A 21,747-nucleotide genomic window follows, 5' to 3' on the forward strand; every position below is an offset into this window, starting at 1 on the left:
GTTTAAGAAATCTGACGCTGATTATTTTTGAATTTGGTTATATGTTATTATCGTATTATTTCTTAACTTTACTAGACCCTTTGCATAACAATCATTTATTATAATAAACAACCATATTTTTAAGGTATGAACCGAACAGAAGCCGTGCGTGTGTAATAAAACTGGCTTATCCATTTATCATGTCCTTAACGATCGAGGGACATGCGCTAATCTCTGACACGCGTTGTATATCGCATTTACACCTTTCATGGTATGACATTATTGTGTATTGTCATAAACCTGTTATGAAGAGTTCCTTGATAATAATAATAGTAAGTATAGTAATGATAAATAAACTACTGAAATATTTGGAAGGCTATTTTACAAATGAAATATAACTTACAAAATACAATAATCTTTATTTAAAGTCGTCATGATCGTTAAAATAGAATTGCCATTAGATAGCCAGCAATATGTATTATTTCAAACTCATCACATCAAGTTAAATAGAACATGCAGGAACTGGACGTGGCACTGCATCTCTTGTAACAAAATCAATAGTGAAACAAAACAAAAATGTTAGAATTTATGAAGTACTGAGTTAACTTACACATTTGATTTACATGTATTCTTGCATTTCTATTTATATTACTATTATCAAAAGTTTACTTATAACTGAATTTAATAAGGAAAAAAAACACAATGTGTTTGTTATTCATTACATTAATTTTAGAACATGTGCATATACTATGTTTTTATCTTTGCCTTAATTTATTTTTTGTTTTATTGATATAAAATATGAAATAAATGGTGAAATAATTATCATTATATATCTAATGTTTTAATTAACTGTAATCTTTTGTAATCCTATTACCCCCGCTGTCATTCACACCTTCTCGATCACGCCCGATAGCTACAATAAAATTTAGAAAACAGAGACCGGAGGAGACCGGGACCGGATGAGACCGGGACCGGGAAATAGTATCGCCCCCAAAATCATGTGATTATCACGTGACATCTTCAAAATGGCTGATATGGAGAGGGTATTTTGTGTGATGTTCTCTTGCTTGGTAGTTGTACTATGCAACACTCAAGAACAGTACAGGGGTAAAAATGGTCGTGATTTCACAGATAAAATACAGGGTTCTGCTTGGCCGCAACCAAAATCATTGACAACCAGTATGACACAAAGAACATTGGACGCCAGTGTTTTCCAGTTCCGTGTTTCAACGCCTTCAGAACGCTGTGACATTATTGATCAGGCGTTCATTCGCTACAGAAATTATGTATTTGGTACAGATGTTGATACGTTGAAATTTAAGCCAAAGTCTAGACATGCATCTAGATCTGACCCATTACTCCGAAAGGCCACTCCACTGGAGGCACTGACAGTCAAGATAGACACAAACTGTGATGGCTACCCTAATCTGGATTCTGATGAGTCATGTAAGAAAATAAAAGACATTCAAATGAAATGAATTTTATCTATAAAAATGATTTTCCTAAAAACTAGCATTTCAAGATCGACTATTCAGGACTAAGGAAAATAATACTCCTCACCCCAGCATCGGTGTCAATTAAGTCACACCTTGATTTAGGTTTTGCATGTAACCACCTTTAGACAAATACAAATTAATTGCTAATAGTTGACTATTTGCTGAGTATTTCACCTTGGTAGGGGTGTTCATGCTCTTTCACAAATATAAATTAATTGCTAATAGATGACTATTTGCTGAGTATTTCACCTTGGTAGGTGTGTTCATGCTCTTTCTTATTGCACAGGATGAACTACTAGTTTAACATGATCGTAATGCACCAGTCATTTGTATCCACGGCCCCCCCAGGTCCGGGGAATAGCGGGGACTTTGACTTTCGGTCCAGCCAACCCTGGCTAAAATCCCTGCCCTGCGGGGACGAACAGATGGTCAAATCCCCGACAAATGCCCCCGCACCCCAGGGACCCTAGGTAAGGCCCATTCCCCGCTATATTTAAAGTGAAAACAAAACCACTGATTCACCCGGCACTGCGGGGCCACCTGAAAGGTTGAAACACGGCCCATTTCCCCGGCTGTCCCCGGTATACCCCCGGACCTGGGGGGACTGTGGTTACAATTGACTGGTGCATAACACTTCTTTTTTTTTTACATGTGACTGCTACATGAATAAATGCTGTTCTCTGAGAGTACCTGACTGATACGCAAATATAGACCCTAGTTCAACATTTTTATTTGAGTCAATAAGATTTAAGGGTGGGCAGAAAAAAGAGGATACTTGCGGGATGAAAATCTAGCAATTAATTTATAGTCTCCTTAGTAATTATCTCAGCAAATACATCATGTATTGCATTGTTACTTTAGATATGTATTCCAAACTATCCAACCAATCTAACTTAATTCATGATCACCACGTTATCGTTTTAATCTATCTTTCCCTAAATAAGCATATCACACACTGGGATCATTTCGATAATTTGCCCCACGTCCCCCTGCATTAGACAACACTATATGTGGCATTGCAAAGTGGTAATTAATGGTAATTAAGGTAATATAGGTAGATGTTTTTAATTTTCTGAAAGGTATTTCTTTGTTCCATCTTAAAAAATATAATTCTAGTCAGTTTAATTAAACTCGTGTAAGATAGGTTCATCCCGACCTGAGCATAGGGTGTTTTGCGGAAATGAGGTTTACCGAGTTTCTGCAAAACACCCTGCTCAAGGGTTGGGGTGAACCTATCTTACGTCAGCGGCTATGGCAGATGCTTTTTCTCCCACCTCAGTTAAACAAAATGAAGTAAAAATGTATTTTTTTGGCTGGAACTCTTTTGTGCGTAGTGAAAATAAATGCGTTTGGATATATGATAATTTGTGGTTGTCATGGATATGCGTGCAGTGTTTCAGATTATGTTAATAGTCAAATCAGTCTTTAAATAGTTCTGAGGCATTATTTCTTGAAAAAATTATGGTGCCATTTGAAGCGAGAAATAACTATTTAGCATTCTAAATATTGCCACAAGACAAGGTGTCCATAATGCTACAGACGACGGTCTTCAACAATGGAGGTAATTGTGTTATGACAATAAAAAAGGAGTTCCAAACGGGTACTTGTTTGATCTTTGCCAGTGGGCAAGATAAGAATTTCTAGCATGGTTAAAATTTTTGATCTACTTATCTGAGGTGGGAGAAATAATCATATACTGCAATGACGCAATATCTCCTGCGAAGGCAATGCGTTGGTGGTGTAACACTATTTTAAGTATATTAAATGCAAATTGTTGCCCTGTATTATTCAACTTAGAAATTCTGGTTGAGGTTTTGCATGTAAGCAACCATACCTTGGTAGGTTAAAATTTCAGTAACTACTGGAAATTTTGCATAAAGACCTTATACAACGGTTCTCAACCATCCAACCTACTCAAATAAATTATTTTGCATATAATGCAAATAATGACCTTTTATTATTTGACTTAGAAATTCTGGTTAAGGTTTTGCATGTGACCAATATCTCAGCAAATACATCATGTACATCATTAAAACTTTATAGAAGGGCTTCCAACCATCCAACCTTCAGGCTAGATAATTCTATCTTGCATTTTATATAAATTTTGCCCCTTTCTTTTTTTACTAAGAAACTCTGCTTAAGGTTTTGCATGTAACCTAATTAAACAGCGTTCCATGTTCATCAAACTTTACAATCCTTAAACTTAAAAGTGGGTGTAAATAGACCAGCATGCTGTCTCTGTTAGAGCTCTTGTTTTATCTGTCATTTTACATTTTACTTTTAATACACTGGTTAAAGAGTACTATAAACTTGTAAGCACATTTTGTTTTATTGCACAAATATTAAAACATGTTATGCAGTTGAGAGTGGACAATTATTCCAGTCCTAACTTGCTGTTGTTTCAGATACTCTGCAAATTACAGAAGATGGTACAGAGGCTTCCATACAGGCCAGCCAAGTGTGGGGCGCTCTAAGGGGTTTGGAGACGTTCAGCCAGTTGGTTTTCCAGAACTCCTTTGGCACTGTAATATCATATGCATATTATTCATGATGTTGTTATTTAATAACTTGAGAAATACTAAATATTTCTCAAGAAAGAAAGTTAGGACCCTAATCTAAAAATCAGTATGATAAAATTTTGATTTATGTGATATACTTATTGTACGAATGAGTTCACATGCCAAACATACCAGTAAAATCCACTGAAATGACATGTACTGTATCAATATTTTGCAAGCTTAAAATAAAATTATATATTCATTTTAAAGAAATCCCAGAAAATGTTCCACTCTGACATATATGTTTGAATATTAATTAATTTTTATATTGCAATATTTTGATGTATATTTTCAGTTTGTTGTAAATGCCACTGCGGTGAATGATGTTCCGAGATTCAAGCACAGGGGTGTTTTGTTGGACACCTCAAGACATTTCCTGTCCATGAGAGTGTTGAAGGAAAACTTGGTTTGTAGCAGCATGTCTTAAGATTGTTCTAGCAAGAACTCTTTTATGGTATTACATAATTTAAGTGTGAATTCAAAAAAAAATTGTAACAAAGTCTACTAGAATTAGTACCGTATATACCAGTATATGTACAAAGTATAATATGTTTGATACAAACATACATTGTTTGAAATGAATACTATAAAGGAATACCTTCCAATCATAATTAATTTATTTTTAATGTAAATTTAATGCAAATTGCATAATAATATATAACTGAATTATTAGCTATGGAATGGAATAAAGTTTACCATTCTTTTATGCAGGAGCTGATGTCACAGAACAAATTCAATGTTTTCCACTGGCACATAGTAGATGATCAGTCGTTCCCATATGAAAGCAATACATTTCCAGATATGAGTGTGAAGGTAAAGAGAAATAAATGATGTCAAATTTTAAATGATATAGTTTGTTCTTATTAAGCTGTCAAAGTGGTGATTATTGAAACCTTATTCGTAGAAGCTCTTTTATTACGATTTATGATTGGAGTTGAAGACTGGCGATCTCATTAGAAATGGACAGTTCATGTTTAAGCCAAGTGTTAAAAAGGACTGGATACTGCTGAAAAGACACAGGATGCTAAGGGTGAAAAAGGCACATTGTATCAGAGTGTGAAAGAACTTGAACATTATGAACTTGACAGAAAATGTTGGGAAGTGTGTTTAATTGTAGTAATTGTAGCCTTCAACTGCCGAATATGTGGTTTGTATGTATAAAATCATTTTTAATCAGTTTTAATTAAAACAAAATTATTATTTGACGGTCTAGAGCATTTATTTCTCTGAAGGCAGAAAGGTGACCATGCTGATATCCGTAAGGGAAGAAGGGTGCGACCAAAACAAGATAGACTGCAGCACCTTTTCATTATTCTAAGGTTACACACCACCATTGTCATTTCCTCTATAATTCAATGTGAAATGATTATTTTTAGACAATATTTAAAGGCATTTCGAGCGAATGCAGACTATGATAAACATATATATTCGTAAAGTACAAGCTTTAAATTACCTTTTAAGCCAATAAAAAAGGGGGGTCAAGTTATTCCTATGAAAAATCTCTCCACTTGAAAAACAAACTCTCAAAATGGCACAGTCCGCCATGACAGTTCTTCCAAAATTACCTTTCAACTATAGGGCAGCAGTTTATGCTTAAATCTCTATTCTAAATAATAAATCAAGCAATAATAGATACTTAAGGTATAAAAGTTTATGGAATAAGGATAATTTTTATTTAAAGTGTATTGTGCATGTGAAAACATGTCAATCAGTCATGAAAACATTATTTTTTTATTGAGAATTTTCCACACAACGGAAGTACATATGATGCAATGGTGATGCCATACCTTTAAGCTAAAGCCCTATGGATGGCATTTTGAATCCAATGGCTAAGCAGCCATCTTTTGACATGCATGTACCAGTTTACACTATCCACTCAAAATAACGATTCATTCTTCTGTGAAAAGTTTACATTTATTAAGGGCAGGGATTTACATCTGCACATACAATATAATTATATATGTAACATTTTTATGAAACAGGTTTCCTCTCATTCTGTCAATGTTTGTTTGTGTTTTTTAGGGAGCTTACTCACCCAGACATGTTTACACTTATGAAAATGTGAAAGAAATTATTGAGTTTGCTCGACTGCGTGGCATACGAGTAATTCCTGAATATGACACACCAGGTAAGAAGTAGCTCCAATAACATAGTATAATCTTAATGAATATCAACATGCTAACAGTTATTAGTTCCTTGGAATCAGGTCACGCTCATATACTTAGAACGTTTGGCTATTGCATAATGTATAATGTATGACATTGACTTTGCCTTTGTTCATAAATTTCTTTCAAAAGACCTCTGTTAACATTTCCATCAATACTGTATATACATTCTAGTATTACATATGGTTTAAAGGTCACACTCAATCTTGGGGTAAGGCCATAGAAGACCTGCTCACCAAATGCTATAAGGGAACAGAGTGGACTGGGGAGTATGGCCCCATAAACCCAGCCCTGAACTCTACCTTTGATTTCCTGGAGAAGTTCTTCACAGAGATATCCCAGGTGTTCCCGGACCACTACATGCACCTCGGAGGGGACGAGGTGTCATTTACATGCTGGTAAGCAATCCGTTAAATGGTTGGTGAATATTCTGCTGTATTGAACTATTCACAAACAACTTTGCACATGTGTGTGTTCTGCCCTGTAATTTAACTCCCCAATTAGAAACCTATTTAATTGGGTTTGCATTTAACATTTGCTGAAAAAAATGACATAAGCCTTTGATTGATACAATTATAATTGTTTTAAACACATTTTAACATCATTATTTGCTTGTTTTTTATTGTGACAAGCAGAAATAGTTCCTATAGGTCTGCGATCCATTTAAAAGATGATTACTATGTTATTATGTCTGACCTGTTATTGCATTTTTACAGGGAGAGTAACCCTGATATCACAAAGTTCATGCAGGCAATGGGCTTTGGGAAAAAATACTCGGCTCTGGAAGAGTACTACATGCAGAGGTAACAGCAAAGCAAACATGTAGAAGTGTTTATTGTTGACTTCCAAAAATGGCCTATAAAGTCTCACTGTTACCATGTATAATGATGTTGTAAAAATTATCAAGATGTGCAATAAGTTTCATTTAAAAAAAGTTTTTTTGTTTTTTTTTATTCCGACAAAGAATGGTTACTAATGGTACTAAATGGAGATTATCTTGTCATCAATTTTTGAATATGCGCTTTGTAACGAGGTGTTCCTGTTATTTAGTTGGGGTATGACGTTAGGCACCTGGGAGGGCGGATTAGCTTGTGCTTGAGATGGCCTCAACAATTAGTTAAGCTGTAACTTGGCATTGCATAATTGGATTTTTAAATAACTTGGCAAATGATCACTATGACAAAATGGTGTGTTATGTAAAAAAAATCATGTCTGTAGGTCAAAGTTGAAGGTCACACAAAACAGTCATTGGTCAAATTCTTTAGATCGGAGTATGTTGTTGGGGTTGCTGGCTTTTCAGAGTGCAAGCTGATTAAAGCTGGTGATTGACATTGCCTCAACAATCTGTACGGGCTTTATCTTTGCCATGCTAAAGGAGATTTTATAATAACTTGGCAAATGTTCACCATGACAAGATGGTGTGTTGCTGCAAGGCCCATGTCTGTAGGTGAAAGTTCAAGGTAACATTAAAGATAAACATTGGTCAACAACTCTTGTATTTCATTTTCCTGGCTTTAATTTGGCCATGCGTTTTGGAATTTAAAAATAACTTGGAACAAATGTTCACTATAATTAGCTTGATGCCAGAACAAAACCAATAAAACGATGAGTTCTTTATCAATAAAGACACTAATATTCAATTAAACAACCTTGCAAGAAAACTGTTTAATAATTCCTACTCAGCGGCGGGCTTTTTGCCAACATAGACCAGATTGACAAGGGTATATGCTCACTATATGATTGGTCTATGTTGGCAAAAAGCCCGCCGCTGAGTAGAAATTATTACTAACTGAGTATGGCCACTTTTGTATGGCAAATTGATAAACCAATGAAAACAGAAGACTAAAAATGGTGAAATGCAATTAAATCAGTTTCTTAATTCTGGCAACAAAAGGTCAAATACGGCAACACCATACTGATGTTTCTTTCGTCATATTTACCACTCAAATTTATTTTTTGAAAATGCATTTTTTTTTTTTAAATAAAGTCACTAAAAACACATTGTTGTGAAGCCATGTTATGAAACAACAGAACAAAATGAAATTATGAGCCTCTGACAGCTTCTGGAAGACTGAAACAGTTATATAGAATGGATACTCTGTTGGGTATTTCCTTTACATTCCACTAAAAATGGAGAATAAAGGTGTATTTGTTCAGGATTATAATTTTAAATAATTATGTGTAAATAAAAGAATGGTATCAACATCATCCACTCCTTTTTATAAGTGAGATAGAAAAATAGTATTATAGCTTGACCACTTGATCCAATTGTTTTTGTCCATAATCTGACGAGAAAAAAAATGAAATTGATGTGGTTTTATGAATACCGGTATCCATTTTATAAAAATTTCCATGTTGTTGATATAAAAATGATGTATTTCAGATTAATAAACATTGTGAATGGTGTGAAGAAAGGCTACATGATTTGGCAGGAGGTCATTGATAATGGGGCTAAGGTAGGAGGTTTTTGTTCACATAAAACTTTGTTTGTTTTACCAGACAGCAATACATGATTGGTTCTTGTTTAATCTTGTCTGAGGTTGATTGCAAAATAAAGCTACTTGGTACAATTTAGATTGCATTTGATAACAAGTTGAATTGCACATTTATAAACTGTGTTTGAGCATGTTATCTACAGTAAAACTGCGATCGCTCGAGGTCACCAGGGACCGAGACAAAACCTCGAGGGAACCGATGTTTCGAGCGACCTGATTTTCAATTTCCAGTTTGATATGAAATATCTTTCAGTGTATTTTAAGTTTGAAGTCGTCAAACAGACTGTTTACTAAGACACCGATTCTTTCCTGTAAAGGACGTGAGTGGGCGTGTTGGTGTCTTGGTATAAGTAATGGGTCCTTCATTAGATTTCTCAGGTGTTTGACAATTATTTTCTTTCATTTGGGTGTGTCATTTTGAAAGTAAGGAACCCGATCTAGCTATCCCCCCAGTCATGGATCCTTCACTAGATTGCTCAGGTGTTCGACAATTTGTAAGTTCTTTCTCATTTGCCATATTGCAAAGCTAAGTGACAAGAAGGAATTATTTTCAGAGATTCCTATGTTGGATCGATATGGTAGTGTTTTAATCATATTTTTATTACTCATTTAAATTTCTCACAATGAACTTCTCGTCATTAACTTGTCATAATTATCATCTCAAATGCCCATATCAACTAATATCGGTCATGCGTTAACAGTGATAAACGGTTTTTCACACCTTATCAAATTGCCTTTTAACTGTCATTGCAATTTTTACAACTTGCGAAAATTTTAACACCTGGCAATTGTTTGTTTATTTTGGAACACGCGTTCGGGAAAAAGTGTGAAATTATGACCTCGAGGGAGCCTTAAGGTTTTGTGCACGATTTGTGTACTTTGGACCGAGGATATTGCTCGACTGCTCGACATAATTAGGTTTCGAGGCAGCGTGGGTATATTTTATATGAAAATAGAAGGAAAAAAGTTCGGGACCAAGCTCCGACCTCGAGCGACCGCTTGTTCGAGGGAACGCAGTTTCACTGTATTTAACTTCTTCATTTTTTTTGTCTTTTTTGAAGCTTGTTACTTTTTATGCTGTAAGGATATTTTGAAGCTTTGTCTATTTACAGTCTTTTGTATTCCATTAATGATTTCTATTTTTATGAGGATCCATATCATGGGCTAGTTTGTCCAAGTACAACCTATAATTTGATCCAAGTCATGTTATGTGCCTTATTCAGAATGTCAATGTGGTAGGCATTTATGCAAATGCCATTTGAAAACTCCAGCATCAGAACATGAAAAATGAAACATAAATTAATGTTTTAAGATGCAAGACCTTTAAATGTCTGACCTCAATCGGATTCAGTGATGAAGAGCCCTCTGTTATTGCACATGTTGTCAAGGTCATGGGCATTTGTACATCATTTAATGTCCTCAAGCAGTTTAAATCATGTACATAACAATGGTCAGTCTCTTTACCTTATATGTGTAGCATTGATTTTGAACACACAATCTTGAACATTATGCATGTTATGTGATAAAGATTTAAATCCTTCAAAAGGTTCGAGAGATACAGACAGCACCTGGAAAATAATGATCCAACTTTTGACCTTTATATGAGACCTTGAGGCTTATACAGTCTCATAATCATCTAGGTTCAAGGGAACAGAGGGGGGGGGGAATGTAGTAAATTACTTTTTTATTCTTCTATCTTATTGACAAAGCAGATATTTCAGGAATACTATCATTTTTAAATTAAATACATATTTGTGGAGGCACTTTAGTTGCATAACAAATAGTTTTGCCCGTAGGTATCAGACGACTCAGTGATACATGTGTGGAAAAGTGGCTATGAAATGGAAGTATTTACTGTTACTCTCCTTGGCTACCAAGTGGTGCTATCTGCTCCTTGGTACCTAAGCGATATATCATATGGACAAGACTGGATTCACTATTATCAAATTGAACCAGTTAATTTTAATGGTAAGGCATTTATAAGAGCAAACCACCTTTAGATTTGAACTTTTGGCACTTCTGTGAATGTTCTAAAAGCTTGGTTTGCTAGATATTGTATTGGCTTGTGAAGCATTACTTTGAGTTATGATTTAAACATGCCTTTACCTTAAACAAGAACAAAGAAGGACGTCTGGTTCAACAAGTGTTACATCCATTTATAGTTGACTTAGAAATGGCTAGAACTTAGTATTGGGTGAGAAAAGTTTTATATTAGTATTACTGTGAAATCATTAAAGTTCGTGGGGCATTTAATGGTTTTCGTGGGTTGGGTGATCCACAAATTCAAGATCCCACGAAATATTGATCCTTTTTTCCCTTTTTCATTGCCATGTTATGTACATACTCTAGTTTATTCATTACAGAGGCCGCAGTATAGATCGTAAATATCTGTCTAACTGTATATCTTACTATCATTGTTTTGTTAATATGTTATATCAGCCTTTAACAAATAATAAACCAAATCATACCATGTTCTGTTCATGAAAATCTCCAGGTTTACAAGATGTGAGTGATGAGTGTCGGTTTTCGATTTTATTTCTTTAATTAAATAATTAATTGATTACATTAGAGGTTTCTGAGCACCCAATGTGACAATGTACAAAACAAAGCGTTTAATATACTTATTAAACAAAAACGTGTGAATAAATATTGAAATGAGATGATATTCAAAAGTAATTGAATTTTAAACATCAGCTATCTTTAGGGATTGTTAACTCAAATAAACGGACCTTCTCGGTGTTTTCACAGTTTGCAAAATTCTTAATTGGCATTCAATGGCTTCGTCTATTTGTATTAAGGATCAAGGTACATGTACATCTTCTTTACTGACCTTAATTTCCAATTAAATCGATAATTGACACGGATATATGCACTAATTGGCATGTTGTACCACTTAAGCGATTGTCATAAACAGAGTGATGTAGACAACGGAAATCAAGGGCCAGCGCATGGAATGCAGACGATCTAGGTTGATAGCAATTTCGATTATTTTTTTTTTCACAAATGAAAAACCACGAATTCAAGTACCCACGAAATTGTAATTTTTCGGCAAACCACGAAATTTCATGCCAACGAATATAAATGATTTCACAGTATACCTCCAGGTTAACAAAAATACATGTGATAGTAAATGTGAACAATGTTCAATCTTGAAGTTCTGTCTAGGTTGCTGCAGACACTGTTGTTCATGTATGGAAGCCAGGCTATTGGTCAGAGCTTGCAAGGGCTACTGCCCTTGGTTTCAAGATTGTATTATCTGCCCCTTGGTACCTTGACTATATCTCATATGGCCATGATTGGATGGGCTATTACAAAATTGAGCCTTTTGAATTCAATGGTAAGATAATATTAAAAAGTGTCAGCTTGATTAAAATGCATGGTCTTTGCAGTGTCATCAATTCTTCAAATAGCGTTTAAAAACCTTTGTCCTGTACGTTAATTGTAACAACATAAAGTGTCCATAATTTGCAATGATTAAAGAGTGAAACACCTATTTAGGTTATACAATATTACATGGAATAATAATAATAATGTTGATCAGCATTTCAATTGTTCAGAAAAATAATATGCATAATTAATAGTCTGATCACACAGCAAAAACCATGCACTTACAAGCTAAGTTCCATTCACTCCCTAATCTTACTTGTAGTCGCTTGCATGTTGTAGGTGGCAGATGATTCTGTTGTTCATATTTGGAAAAGAGGCCTCTTTGAGGCTGAGCTTGCTAAGGTCACTGGTCTTGGGTACAAAGCTATTTTGTCCGCTCCTTGGTATGTGAACATTATCTCATATGGAGATGACTGGAAGAAATACTACAAAATTGAACCACTGTCATTCAATGGTGAGAACTGCACATGCAAAGGCCACATGTTAGCGATTAACCAATACTGAATTAATACTGAGTCTTTGACTTTGCTATTTTGGCTTGGCTGAGTTGTATTAGCTTGATTAACCAATACTGAATAAATATTGAGTCTTTGACTTTGCTATTTTGGCTTGGCTGAGTTGTATTAGCTTGATTAACCAATACTGAATTAATATTGAGTCTTTGACTTTGCTATTTTGGCTTGGCTGAGTTGTATTAGCTTGATTAACCAATACTGAATTAATATTGAGTCTTTGGCTTTGCTATTTTGGCTTGCTGAGTTTTATTAGCCTGTCTGGTATTAATGTATTATGCATCATATGCCATACATCTTGGCTAAAACTAAAAAAAACACTCAAGATATTCAAATGAATCTTAGTACACATTTGGCCAGATTCTATACACACGTGAAACAATGACCATAATAATAATTATTAAGTGTTGCCCTTGTTCCATTGAAAACAAAACTAGGGTATAAGTATTGGCAGGCACTTGGTGGGGCTCTTGCTTTTATTATAAAAATGAAGCAGCCAAATTTATGTAATGAATTCTGCTTGTGTATAAGAAACAGGATGGCCTTTGAGGTCATGTGGCAATTTTCAGCTTTTGATACTTAGCCTGGCATGTAGAATGATTTCAATGTTTTAGGTGGCTAGTGACACTGTGATAGGGGTATGGAAGGGAGGTTATCAGGAAGAACTTACCAAAGTTACTGCCCTTGGATATAAAACACTTCTTCTTTCACCCTGGTATGTGAATTACATATCATATGGTCAAGACTGGACAAAGTACTACCAAATTGAGCCTCTCAATTTCAATGGTGAGAAGTTAATTATCACCCATATATTATGAAATCATTGTCACTGGACACTGTAAAACCTGTATTTAAAACCCACTCTGCTTGTGCCACATTTTTTATATGAAGAGCTTTTTCACAGATTAAATACTTGTATGTTCATTGTAATCACATAGAATGTTCTGTGCTATGCTTCATAAAGGTCGCACTATACTTTTCAGTTATGACCTTACCCTACTAACACATTCTGCACCTAGAAATGTTTTACCCAACTAAATAGGGGTGGAAAATTGGGGGGGGGGGGTCTTTAGACTGCAGGTGATTTCTGACAGGTTGGATTTTGACAAGCCCATGTATATTGCCACCCAGGAAATACTTAAATTAAAAACTTCTTTTTATGAACAGACTTAGATGCATTTTTTATATGATTATATACACATGGAACACCCCTGATCCCAGGGATTTTGACAAATTTCTTCAACAAGGGTTGGATACCATATTTAAAGAATGTCTCAATCACCTCAGTGTAATCCCCCCCCTCCAGATGAGGGGGAAAACATTGATAGGTACATTAGATGGTCTGGTAATACTGTGCATGGAAATCCTCACTATGAACAAAACTATGTTTGATTAATCCCTTTGAATTTTACAAGTATGGTAATTAAGTTTTACTAAATGAGCTGACAGGATTTTATTGGCACGCCTATTCGAAAAATAAGGTTGACAAAACTACTTGCTCCAGTGTCTGGGTCAGCTTCTGCATCCGGTCCAGTTGTTGAGGACCATCACACAATGAGATTACATAACTCCATATTGCCCTTAATACAAATTATGGCCCCTGATTGACTAAGGAACTTAGGTTAAAGTTTTAGGGCACATTGTGTCCAGTTTAAGTTTTAGGGCAAGTTAGGATTTTTACTAATACATTATATACCCGTCATTCAATTTACTTTATACTTCACACATTTGTTTACGGTTATCTCACAATTAGGTTTCATTACTCCATATTATCCTAAATAGAAATTATGGCGCCTGATCAACTTAAATAGCACATTTTTATTTTTTTAACCAAGTTTTTACAAAGTAAAACCTGGTAATTAGAATGATGTACATCGTTGTTTGGGGAGCCGGCAGGAATGCGGCGTCAAACTCACCTATGATATTGAATAATTTTATTTTGGTTCGTCATATAGCAACCAGGCTTAGTATATAGGAAGTGTTTATGGAGACCTTTCATAGGACTGTGTTTGGGGCCTCAAGGTTGAAGGTCAAGGTTACTGTAGCTAAAAAAAGAACAAGTTGCCAGAAATATTTGGACAATTGAATGAAATATGCATGGACTGAAATGACAGCTGATTTGTCATTGGATGCATATGAGGCAGGTCATCTACTGGTCATACCTAATCTTCATGTCAAGTTTGATGACCATAGGTCCGGGAATTGTTGAGTTATCACTCGGACAAGCTTTGGTCTTCCAACAGACCGACCGACATGTGCAAAGCAATTATATAACCCCTCTGCTTCGAAGGGGGGCATAATTAAACTAGATGTTCACTGAAAACTGATACTTCAACTCATGCATTTAGTGACATATAAATTTCTACTGTCTACTATATAAGAAAATAAAATATGGACAATCAGAAAACCTTTTTTCAGCTTACAGTCACACTGACCTTGACCTTTGACCCACTGACCTCAAAATCAATAGGGTTCATCTGCTGGTCATGACCAATAAGCCTACCTAGTATGAGGTCCCTGGGTCAAAGCGTTCTCAAGTTATTGATCGGAAACCGTTTTTCATGTTAAGGTCACACTGACCTTGACCTTTGACCCACTGACCTCAAAATCAATAGGGTTCATCTGCTGGTCATGACCAATACACCTACCAAGTATGAGGTTCCTGGGTCAAAGCGTTCTCAAGTTATTGATCGGAAACCGTTTTTCATGTAAAGGTCACACTGACCTTGACCTTTGACCCACTGACCTCAAAATCAATAGGGTTCATCTGCTGGTGATGACCAATACACATACCAAGTATGAGGTTCCTGGGTCAAAGCGTTCTCAAGTTATTGATCGGAAACCGTTTTTCATGTAAAGGTCACACTGACCTTGACCTTTGACCCACTGACCTCAAAATCAATAGGGTTCATCTGCTGGTGATGACCAATACACATACCAAGTATGAGGTCCCTCGGTCAAAGCGTTCTCAAGTTATTGATCGGAAACCATTTGGTATTCCTACCGACCGACCGACAGACCGACCGACCGACCGACCGACCGACATGTGCAAAACAATATACCCCACTTTTTTCAAAAGGGGGCATAAAAATTATTGATACTGCATAACTTTAGTTGGGTTGACATATTGCAACCAAACTTGGTTTACAGTATAGGAAGAAATTATAGAGACTTCTTGGGATCTTGTTTGGGACCCCAAGAGTCATAGTCAAGAAAACTGTAACTAAAAATAGAAAAATGGTTAGTACTGAACAACATTAGTTAGGGTTGATATATTGTAACCAAACTTGGTATATAGGAAGAGTTTATAGAGAACTTGAATGGGATTGCATTTGTGTCCCATAGGATCCAGGTCACTGTTATTAAAAACAAAAATAGTTGGTACTGAATAACTTCAGTTAGGGTAGACCAAACTTGGTATATAGAAAGAGTTTATTGAGACCTTTCATGGGATTGTGTTTGGGGCCCCTAGGCGAATGTCACTGTTACAAAAAATTGATATCCATTTGATATTGAATAACTTTATTTAGGGTTGACATATTGTGACCAATCTTGGTATGTATGAAGAGTTTACCGTATGTGTTTGCATTTGTGGCTCTTTAGAGTCAAGGTCAAGTACACCGTGACAAAATAATAGAAAAAAGGATGAAACTGAATCTCACAATGAAGGCTACAGTTATTCTCTCAATAATTAAAAACATGGTTTTGTTGCATTGCTGCATTTCTTGTTTACTTTTCAAATATCTTTTTATTGCTTTTGACAGGCATATATTATATCATCGTATTCATTTCTAAGACAAAGGAGTGTATATTTGAGCATGCTGTCTTATGACAGCTCTTGTAATTTTCATGTTTCCATTTACCTAACGAAAACTATATAATTCATAGGTCATCAGTAACTTCAGTCTATATTCAAAATATAATTTTAAAAAGCTTTAAAATTTGCTACATGTGTATTTATTGAAAACTAGTTTATGAATGAACCTCAAGGAGTTCTATGTATGTATTAACCAGGTACCGCTAGTCAGAAGGCACTGATCATGGGTGGGGAAACTTGTATCTGGGGAGAGTTTGTGGACGACACCAACCTTACACCCAGGCTCTGGTGAGTACTCATATCACATGACTCGGCAATTCTCTTTCATTGGTTGATTTATTTTCAGAAAAACAAGTTCTTCGTTTAACAACAACAAACTTAACCGTAGACTTAAACCTTTTAAATTGATACTACACAAAGATAGGTATTTATTTATCCCTTTATAGTCATATACTAATCTATGAATAAGTTGCCCATAAAGCATGAGTGTGTGTATATTTCAGGCCGCGTGCATCTGCTATAGCTGAGCGGCTGTGGAGCCCTGCCAACGTGAATGACTCTGGGAAGGCAATGGGAAGGCTGGAGGAACACAGGTGTAGGCTTATCAGGTACACTTCTTTACTTCGAAAACTAACTGACTTTAACATTCATTATATCTACCAAGGAATATTTAACATTTACATGCTATTCTGTTGTATACTAATTCAGCAGAATTTGACAATCATTAGAAAGCTGCTTAAAGATAATGAATACAACTCTTAATTGACTACCGGTATATTCATCCTCTTCATGAATATAGTCATGTCAGACAAAATATTTTTATGTCATAAAATCATGTTGTTGTTTTTTTAACTTAAAAAGCAAAGAAAAATTGCTTACAAATCACCGATTTGGTCTTGCTGCTAAATAAAAATAAGGTTTATGAAAGATGTTCTTATGAAGTTTAAGGCTATTCATTTTAATCTTGTCTGTCTTCTGAAGAAAAGAAAGGGTATATATTTAACTGAAACTTGGTACACATGTTGCCAGAGAATGTACACACATAAAGAGTTATGCCCCTTTTCAAATGATAAAAAAATAAATAATTCTTGGAATTCTCACTGCGGTGCCCTTGTGATGAAACACATTTATCAATTATCCTGTCAGTACCCATTGAAGTATTTTTATTTTTCCAGGCGAGGATTCCCTGCAGAGCCAGTGAATGGACCTGGGTTTTGTGACTATGAATATTAATTTTTCATAAAGGATGGAGTTAATATCAAAATATATTTTGTGATGTGCTATGATCAATCTATTATGATCAATCTATTACTTAATTAGCATCAAATGCTGTTTTGTGTTCTGTGACAGTTGACTACGGTACTTTATGATATAATATACATTATAATGTCATTCCAGTTTTTTTGTGTTAAAACTTGGGAAATAAAATATACTTACATTCATTGTGTGTTATGAGACCCTAATTACCTACCTGCTTTATTGTGTTGACAGAACAGGCAATCTAGGCATTACTTCTGGTGGCATAGGTGTTAGCTATATCTAACTACTGATAATGATGACTTTATGTATTTATAGTTTAAGGTATACCGCAGTGAGCTTGTAAGTTGGTTGGTCAGTCTTGTCCAGGTGATAACTCATGAAATGGTTCACAGATTCATTACACATCACTAAGTTATGGCCCCTTTTCACTTTGCCAAAGTATGGTGTCCAGGCAAAAACTCATGAAATGGACTTACGGTAATTGTTTTTTGATTGACAGATTTAAATGATTATTAATACACATGTTTAATTCCATAAAACACAGGTAAAATATGACTTAAGTTACAAAACATTAATTGTTTAGGGAATCATGGACTGAATTTGCAAATTAAAGTGTCTGGACCATAACTCGTGAAGGGTTGATGGTTTTAAACAAAGTTAGGTACACTTGTTGAACACCATGAAATACAGGTCAAACTTGCCCGTTTACATAGCACAATTATTTTATGGAATTAATAACCCTTTTCAACTCACAATTTGCCGAAAATACAGTGTCCGGATAACTCGTGAAAGGGTCAAATTTGTCTTTGGTTACAAACCACTAAGTTTTTACAGAGCTATGTCCTCTTTTAAATGAAATAGTTTGTCATTCCTGTGTCCAGCATATTTGTCACTCCTGACAGCTTATTTATCAAAATAATTGTGAAACTTAGTGTTTCTGTTACAAGGGACCCTTGAAAATCTGTGGATGCGCTAAATTATTCACCCAGTCAATCCATCAATCCGACCACATTTGTTTATGTTTTTTGTTATTTTGTCAGCTGTTCAACATATAAAATTCATACTTTCTAAACTTCCTAACAGTAACAATACACTCTTTTGTGACAAGTTATTAATCTAATGCCTAAAGGGACTGGCTCATGTTTTGGACCAAGATTAGTTTTACAGTAATGCATCTGAAAACACTTATTTTATCATTATTTGACTCTATGATATAAAATTTGCAGAAAAAGATTTCAATTATAGTTTAAAAATGTGTTTTTGTTTTAGTAAGGCATGACCTATGCTGGAAAAATCAAGAACAAATTAGAAAACATCTTGATTTATTCAAATAAAATTTGCTGAAGGGTTCCAGCTTTTGGTATCTTTAATGGTTTTAACACTCTTGGTTATATGCCACAATTTATTTCATTATACAAAAAGTTCATTGTACAAAAACATGAGCCAGTCGCTTTAAATATTGTCAGGTTTGCATACTTAGAAATTATAACTGTTTTGATGGTTTTGTTAATAACTTAAAAACAGTTAAGGGCTATAACTCCATAGTAAATAGTGAGATCTGGTTATTGATCATTCTTGGTAGTGAAATCATGCTGATAAACATTGTAACCAAGCTTGGTTAATGTTGGATACAAAATGCTGAAATTAGAAAGGGACCAAGAAGATTCAAAATGGATTAAATATTAACAATTTGTCCATATCTCCAGATTGAATAAAGTCTGTTGATCAATTTGTCGTATCATATCATTGAGACCAAGTTTTGATAACAATGTTGCATGGTGGACATTAAATGTGGAGTCACTGCTGCGGGATAACATGATCCCTCATAGTCAGACATGTTACACAGGTGACATATAAATACCAAAGAACAAAAGCAACCACAGGAACGTGTCAAATGCTCAACATTTAGTCTTTTTTAAAGCTTTAGCTAATTAAGCTCATAATACAAATAAGAAATCAATAACAACTCTCAGTCAAAGCTTTGCCTTTTTCACTAAGATTCAAATGTATTTGAATGTGACAATTAAAATCTTAACACCACAAAATATCTTACCGTAAAACATAACTCTAACTTGACAAACCTCCAAGTGTGACCTTGACCTTTGAGAGAAGAGCACAATGTGACACACTTCCCTTAGGTGCTCTACAATTATGTATAGTTCGATTGAATTCCAATGAACAAATATAAAGTTATGACAGACACAAATTATTGTTATGAACTGCTTTTTTTATCAAGGACCTATGGTTGAAGTATGGTCCCACCTCACTAGACGTATGGTCCCACCTCACTAGACGTATGGTCCCACCTCACTAGACATATGGTCCCACCTCACTTGACGTATGGTCCCACCTCACTAGACATATGGTCCCACCTCACTAGACGTATGGTCCCACCTCACTAGACGTATGGTCCCACCTCACTAGACGTATGGTCCCACCTCACTAGACATATGGTCCCACCTCACTAGACGTATGGTGCCACCTCACTAGACGTATGGTCCCACCTCACTTGACGTATGGTGCCACCTCACTAGACGTATGGTCCCACCTCACTTGACGTATGGTCCCACCACACTAGACGTATGGTCCCACCTCACTTGACGTATGGTCCCACCTCACTAGACATATGGTCCCACCTCACTTGACGTATGGTCCCACCTCACTAGACGTATGGTCCCACCTCACTAGACGTATGGTCCCACCTCACTAGACATATGGTCCCACCTCACTAGACGTATGGTCCCACCTCACTTGACGTATGGTCCCACCTCACTAGACGTATGGTCCCACCTCACTAGACGTATAGTCCCACCTCACTTGACGTATGGTCCCACCTCACTAGACGTATGGTCCCACCTCACTAGACGTATGGTCCCACCTCACTAGACTTATGGTCCCACCTCACTAGACGTATGGTCCCACCTCACTAGACGTATGGTCCCACCTCACTAGACGCATGGTCCCACCTCACTAGACGTATGGTCCCACCTCACTAGACGCATGGTCCCACCTCACTAGACGTATGGTCCCACCTCACTAGACGCATGGTCCCACCTCACTTGACGTATGGTCCCACCTCACTAGACATATGGTCCCACTTCACTAGACGCATGGTCCCACCTCACTAGACGTATGGTCCCACCTCACTAGACGCATGGTCCCACCTCACTAGACGTATGGTCCCACCACACTAGACGTATGGTCCCACCTCACTAGACGTATGGTCCCACCACACTAGACGTATGGTCCCACCTCACTAGACGTATAGTCCCACCTCACTAGACGTATGGTCCCACCTCACTAGACATATGGTCCCACCTCACTTGACGTATGGTCCCACCTCACTAGACATATGGTCCCACCTCACTAGACGTATGGTCCCACCTCACTAGACATATAGTCCCACCTCACTAGACATATGGTCCCACCTCACTAGACGTATGGTCCCACCTCACTAGACGTATGGTCCCACCTCACTAGACATATGGTCCCACCTCACTACACATATGGTCCCCCACACTAGACATATGGTCCCACCTCACTAGACCTCACTAGACATATGGTCCCACCTCACTAGACATATGGTCCCACCTCACTCCACATATGGTCCCACCTCACTAGACGTATGGTCCCACCTCACTAGACGTATGGTCCCACCTCACTAGAGGTATGGTCCCACCTCACTAGACGTATGGTCCCACCTCACTAGACGTATGGTCCCACCTCACTAGACATATGGTCCCATCTCACTAGACGTATGGTCCCACCTCACTAGACGTATGGTTCCACCTCACTAGACGTATGGTCCCACCTCACTAGACGTATGGTCCCACCTCACTAGACCTCACTAGACATATGGTCCCACCTCACTAGACCTCACTAGACATATGGTCCCACCACACTAGATGTATGGTCCCACCACACTAGACATATGGTCCCACCTCACTAGACATATGGTCCCACCTCACTAGTCGTATGGTCCCACCTCACTAGACGTATGGTCCCACCTCACTAGACCTCACTAGACATATGGCCCCACCTCACTAGACCTCACTAGACATATGGTCCAACCTCACTC

General features: G+C 36.5%; 1 protein-coding gene across 4 annotated transcripts; it reads left to right on the forward strand.

The window, feature by feature from the left end:
* The first annotated feature begins 976 nt into the window (after positions 1-976).
* On the forward strand, positions 977-17,851 carry LOC128227922 (beta-hexosaminidase subunit beta-like). Of its 4 annotated transcripts, none has more exons than XM_052938867.1 (12): positions 977-1,425; positions 3,881-3,999; positions 4,329-4,439; positions 4,745-4,846; positions 6,056-6,161; positions 6,392-6,596; positions 6,915-7,001; positions 8,582-8,654; positions 10,490-10,661; positions 16,607-16,697; positions 16,913-17,017; positions 17,585-17,851. In XM_052938867.1, exons 1-12 carry the CDS (start codon positions 1,005-1,007, stop codon positions 17,640-17,642), a joined length of 1,650 nt encoding a protein of 549 aa, XP_052794827.1. In that variant the 5' UTR covers positions 977-1,004; the 3' UTR covers positions 17,643-17,851. The 4 variants fall into 4 exon arrangements, with proteins under 4 accessions (XP_052794827.1, XP_052794829.1, XP_052794825.1 ...); XM_052938869.1 differs by lacking the exon at positions 10,490-10,661 and adding an exon at positions 11,859-12,030; XM_052938865.1 differs by lacking the exon at positions 10,490-10,661 and adding an exon at positions 12,360-12,534.
* The last annotated feature ends 3,896 nt before the right edge of the window (positions 17,852-21,747 follow it).

Source organism: Mya arenaria, chromosome 3, assembly GCF_026914265.1.
Source record: "Mya arenaria isolate MELC-2E11 chromosome 3, ASM2691426v1".
Lineage (NCBI taxonomy): Eukaryota > Metazoa > Mollusca > Bivalvia > Myida > Myidae > Mya > Mya arenaria.

Excerpts from the sequence above, each read along its gene's own strand:
- LOC128227922 (XM_052938865.1), top strand. The coding sequence starts at position 1,005 with ATGGCTGATATGGAGAGGGTATTTTGTGTGATGTTCTCTTGCTTGGTA. Across the intron at positions 6,597-6,914 it reads GAGGTGTCATTTACATGCTG|GGAGAGTAACCCTGATATCA; the intron begins GTAAGCAATCCG and ends GCATTTTTACAG. Across the intron at positions 17,018-17,584 it reads CACAGGTGTAGGCTTATCAG|GCGAGGATTCCCTGCAGAGC; the intron begins GTACACTTCTTT and ends TTATTTTTCCAG.